The sequence below is a fragment of the Hibiscus syriacus genome, unplaced genomic scaffold (assembly GCF_006381635.1).
Source record: "Hibiscus syriacus cultivar Baekdansim isolate YM2019G1 unplaced genomic scaffold, ASM638163v2 tig00001644_pilon, whole genome shotgun sequence".
In the NCBI taxonomy this organism is placed as follows: domain Eukaryota; kingdom Viridiplantae; phylum Streptophyta; class Magnoliopsida; order Malvales; family Malvaceae; genus Hibiscus; species Hibiscus syriacus.
Window position 1 is genome coordinate 5,528,929 of NW_024061878.1, and position 5,613 is coordinate 5,534,541.

Consider the following 5,613-nt stretch of genomic DNA (forward strand, 5'->3'; position numbering starts at 1 on the left):
TAAAAATTTAATGGTATAAATGATACAACAACTAAAATTCAATAGTATCTTATTTAATTTACCCTGAAAACAAACCCACCACTTTTCATTCCCTCGTCTATTGTTAAGCCCATTCTCTGACTCTTCAACTCAATATCCATCCTTGCATCCAAATATCGACCGGACAATCGAAAATTTCTAATATTTATATATTTTTAATAGTTTTATATTCTTTTATTGATAATATATTTTTATATATAAAATTTTATAAATTTATTTTTATAATTTCATAAATTTGTTCTTAATATAAAATAAGGACGAAATTTTATGTATGTTCTTAACATAAATAAGGACGAAATTGTCTGTTTGCCCCCATCCCTGAATGCATAATACGTCAATATATACCGATATCTCCAAGTCAATATCCATCCTTCATTTTTCAAATATTTATATTCGTATTTAAATATAAGTTGAATGAATGTAAATATTAATAGCTAAAGGAAAATGAATAGTTATTCGAATATAGATTTTAAAAATATAAACACAAGTTACATGACTGCTATAGTGATTCTCACCCCCCCCCCCCTCTTATTTACTGATCTGTTCTTTACTTCATCTAGTAATACTCTACTAGGGTCTCTGGACAGCTTTCATCTGATTCATCTTCTTTACTAAATGGCGGAGGTACATATGTTGGGGATGTGCATCTTAGCAACGCCCAGTTGACCCCTTGGAAGAATGGGTGATGCTTGATGGCCGATGCACCCATGGTGGACCCTAACCGTCTCGTTGGATCCTTCACCAACAGCTGGGATATTAGATCCTTAGCCGCCGCAGGCACCGCCGGTTCTTTCGGGAACTCAAGGGCTCGAGCCACGATGTTGGCTAACGTTAGCTCATGGTCCACGCCCTTGAATGGTGTTACCCCATAGAACAGTTCATACATAAAGATCCCCAATGTCCACCAATCCACAGGGCTACCATGGCCTTCACCGGACACGATTTCCGGTGCCAAATATTCGTGTGTCCCTACAAAAGACATTGACCGGACATCGATAGGCTCGGCCACAAACTCAGGCCCACCACGATGGACATCCTTCTTTTTCCGTTTGCGCTTCGGGTGGAAACACGACACCGCGGGTACTATACAGTTTGGGATGATGCATGAAGAGGATGTGAAAGGAGGATCAACAGGATGGTAGTTTTGCAGACCAGGGACGGGCAGTCTTTGGTCGGAAATAATCTGGGGTGTCGATGTAGAATCATCACATTTCAACGAGAGGTCAAAATCCGTTAGCATAATGTGACCATCCGATCGAACCAACACGTTTTCGGGCTTTAAATCACGGTAAACAATCCCCAACATGTGAAGGTACTCTAGAGCCACCACCACCTCTGATGCATAAAACCTACAGACACCAAGAATAAAGAAAGCAATCAAGTAGCTAAAATATTAATCAGTTACATCATTAAGATCAACAACTTCATAATACACAATGTCCATGAATGGCTAAAATAATTGAGATGCTCTTAGCGTCACGAATTGTTTTGATCACATTAGCCAAGGGACATAGGGACCTACTCCCATTATCATTCTCATCCGCTGCCATTTTCTGCTTGATTTACACACCAAATTAAGACAATAAATTATTTTGCTTCAACCTCTACTACATTATGCATGCTAATAGGGACCTACTTGTCTCTTTTTCTAGATGCCTCAAGAGGCAAAAATCTTCAACAGGGAGAAGTAAAGCAATCAAAAGTTTCTCAAACTTGTGTCCTTATATTGTAGCATGTTCTCTTCCTGGATGCTCCCTAGCGTTTTGGGTGGCATATTGTTGAAAATAAAATTTATCCAAAAAAAAAAATTGTTGAAAACAAAGAGCATAGAACATGTTCGAGCCTGATTTATTTATAGTGGAAATACTAATAAAACCATGGTGGGTGTGAATAATCTAGCACAACAAAGAATTACATCATTGGGACATAAATGAAAAAGTTAGATGTTGCATAATGCATAAAGGAAACATTTTCTATGAATCATGTAAAGACTTAACACTCATTATGGAAGGCAAAAGGATTTGTTGTTTTCTATTTATAAATAAACGGTGGTTACATTAACATGTTATCACTAGGGATCAACCGAGGGTTGATCGAACAGTCGTCTCCTGAAAAATTCAAATTCTCATATAATTTAGAATTTTTTTGTATTTTCTAATAATAATCTGCTTTTTCAATTTATAAGTTCACCCCTAACGTTAAATCCTACGTGGCAATAACCCGGACAGGACACTAACCGGGGAGGGGCCGGAGAGCTCTATAAATAAAAATTGAAAACAGGGTCTACCCTCATCAAATCAAAGACAACTTAATAAACAAACGAATCACAGAAATCCTGGAAAATAAAAAGGGTATTCAAAGTATTCAAATAATATAATTTACCTCAACCGAGACATGTATGCATGGGCTTCTCCATCAACTAATTAATCGACATTACTACATAATTAAGATGCACAACTTTGCCCTAGTGCTAATTAAAGATGGATTGTGGGTACTGGGTTGGTCGCACCTTCTAGAAATTTTAAATTCTCATATAGTTTAAACATTTTCTTTTAGTGATTTAACTTCGCATATAACTTTTTAGGTTTGTACATCTCGTATAAATTCATGCATCCGTTATACTATCCATTTTAGGGGTGAGCAAGACTCGACTCGAAAAGCCAAAATTTTCGACTCGAGAAAACTTGACTCAAATTGACTTCGAGTTGCAATTTTTTAAACTCGACTTAACTCGAAAAAATTTTAAATTCAAATCTAGTTGTAAAATAAAAATCGAATAACTCGAAATTTTTAGTAATTAGTAGATTTATTTTCAAGTTTGAATCGAGTCTTTAGACTTTGTATGATATATGTATATCCCATATGAAAAAAATGAAGAAATATATTTGTATTATATATATAGTTATAAAAAGTCACTTAAATTGTAATAAAATAATATTATAAATATTTACAATTAAATTTAAATATAAACTCAAAAAATCGACTTGACTCAACAAATAAAGTCCGACTAGTATAATAGGACTAATCGACTCAAGTAACTCGAAATTTTTTTACTTGACTCGATCAAACGCTCCTAATCCATGTTACAATTTTCATAATTCACTAACAATTTCAAAACAAGTAGTAATACACATGCAGACACGTTAAATCTTAAGAAAAAATAACCATAAAAGAAACATGACACGTGATTTAATAATTAATTAATCTAGTATGATCATTATATTGCTTTTTCTGCTGCGTTATGTAGTGAGTGGGTTACTTTAACAAGGCAATAAGGAAATTAGTTCACCCTATTTTCATTCGTATGTAATGAGGTAAGCAGTCAGATTTATAAATTGATTATCGTGGATTTGATCTCACGACTATAAGGTTAGAGACTTAAGCTCTACCAATTAAGCTGGACGGGTGATTCAATAAGGCAACAAGGAGGGTAAGGTAATTTCAAGCGGCTCCGATCCGGTATTTTAGGCACTATATTTCATATTCCACGTGTCATAAAATTATAGGTTTACTATCTCCAACACCGGACCTACCGTCAATCTTAGTTAAAACAATCGATTTACGGTAACAAAAAAATTTGATTCGGCCCCACACATTACTCTCAGATATCCAAAAATGAAAAGGTAATTTGGTTTTTTTTTAAATAAATAAAAACAAAGGTGAACGGAGACGACGTACCTAACGGAGGAATCAGGGAAACGTTTGAGAGGCTGACGTTGCCGGAGAATATGAAGGTCGCCGCCGGGACAAAACTCCGTCAATAAACAGAGCCATCTAGGGGAATCTACAACCGCGTACAGCGAAGGTAAAAAAGGATGATCCAACAATTCCAGTATTTCAATCTCCGTCCTCGCTCTCCCTTCTTTGCTCCTCGACGCTAGCTCCTTTTTGTCCATCACTTTCGCTGCAAAAACGACTTCCTTCCTGACGTTTTGGTCGTTGCTACTGTCGTTTTTGTTTGTATCAGTGGCGTTAGACTTGAGCTCTGCTAGGTAAACCGAGCCTATATCACCGGAACCGAGACGGAGAGAGAACCGGAGGTCGGCCAGGGAGAGTGAGCCGGTACGGATGGCTTTCGAAGAGAATGAGCCGTGGGTTGAGGGATCGAGGGATGATGAACCGGAGTTGGATGCGGAGCCCGAGCTGGTGCTGCGGTTTATGGTTACGGTGGAAGTGGAGGTGAAGCTTAAGCTTTGTAGATCGTCGGCTAAGTCGTCCACACACGCCTCCATTGTTGGAAATGGTGTCACTGAGAGAGAAACGGTGCTTTATAGTTGAAGGGATGGTGCATCGGGCTTGGTCTCGGGGTGATAAAGGGGCAATATTTATTATATTATTTTTCATTTGCGCAATGAATACAAGGTCTAACTTTAGATTTAATCCCTCTATTATGATGTATTTTTGTAATGGATCGGCATTCTAGTTTTATAATGTTTTAGATTCAAAGTGTTGGTGAGTATTCGATTGGGTAAAGTTAAAAGGGTTTGAGTTAACCAAGTTGGTGAGATATATTTTATTGTCAATGTTCATTTGAAATTTGTCTAATTCAATTTTTTTTAGTTTATGTTAAAATTTAATTATATTTATTTCTCATATTATGATACAAATTAGCTTCAATTTAAATACTTTATCTAACTATATAAAACATAAATACATATTCTTTTTCACATATGTAAGTAAGTTTTATAATGTTATTTAATAAATCAAATACCATCTACAATTATAAAAATATATTTATAATAATATTTTTTTGAAGAGTGATATTTTTGAGGAAAACCCCATTGATCAAAGTATAAATGAGTCATGTGATTGATAGGGATAAATAATTTGCAGGAGGTTATATTTAGATGATCAAATTGAATAAAATGTAAAGTTAAGGGATGAAAATGAAAAATAAGAAACTTATCATTTAAATTAAAACTTTAAGTTACATATTTATTTTATTTTTTTAAAGGACTATGTGGTTCAAATTTAATAAAATATGTGCTTGAAATGAAGGTGGAGTTGTAAAAATAATGAAGTCATAAAATTTAGACAAAAATAAATTGAAAAAGATAAAAAAATATTTTAAAAAGGATGAATTGAAGGTAATTTTATATTTTACAGTTTTTAGGAGTCTAATTAAAATTTAGTAAAAATAAATAAATTTAAAGTGAAGAAAAAATTAAATAAATAAAAAACTTTAAATACTAAATAAAAAAACAATCGTATTGTTTAACTAAAAAAATTAAATCAGCGTTGCTTTTAAACTATTTTTTATTTTTGAATTGGTAAAATCCAAACTCGAATCGAACTCAAAATTAACTCACAAATTTGAGTTGATTTGAGTGTCTTAAAATAAATAAAAAATCAATTTTTAAAAACCAAATCGAATTTCGTTTACTTCCATATTCGAGTTGAATTACGACTATCAAAGTTATAATATTATTATTTTTAATTTAATATTCAATCACACGCTCAAAATCACATACAAATTGAATTAAACAAATCACAAGAAGAGGTTCTAATGACAAAGGATGATATGTTATCTCGATGGTCGATAATCCAAGTTTAAGTAACATTATCATAGATTAA

General features: G+C 33.8%; 1 protein-coding gene across 1 annotated transcript; it reads right to left on the reverse strand.

The window, feature by feature from the left end:
- Positions 1-565: 565 nt before the first annotated feature.
- On the reverse strand, positions 566-4,323 carry LOC120129552 (serine/threonine-protein kinase D6PKL2-like). The gene is made up of 2 exons (XM_039147021.1): positions 3,718-4,323; positions 566-1,388 (listed from the first exon to the last, which is right to left on the reverse strand). The coding sequence occupies exons 1-2, from the start codon at positions 4,269-4,271 to the stop codon at positions 596-598; spliced, it is 1,347 nt and encodes a 448-aa protein (XP_039002952.1). The 5' UTR covers positions 4,272-4,323; the 3' UTR covers positions 566-595.
- Between the last annotated feature and the right edge of the window lie 1,290 nt (positions 4,324-5,613).

Bases quoted from the DNA above. Each gene is read 5' to 3' on its own strand.
- LOC120129552 (XM_039147021.1), bottom strand. From the start codon at position 4,271: ATGGAGGCGTGTGTGGACGACTTAGCCGACGATCTACAAAGCTTAAGC. The intron at 1,389-3,717 runs GTACGTCGTCTC...TGGTGTCTGTAG, and splicing joins TTCCCTGATTCCTCCGTTAG to GTTTTATGCATCAGAGGTGG.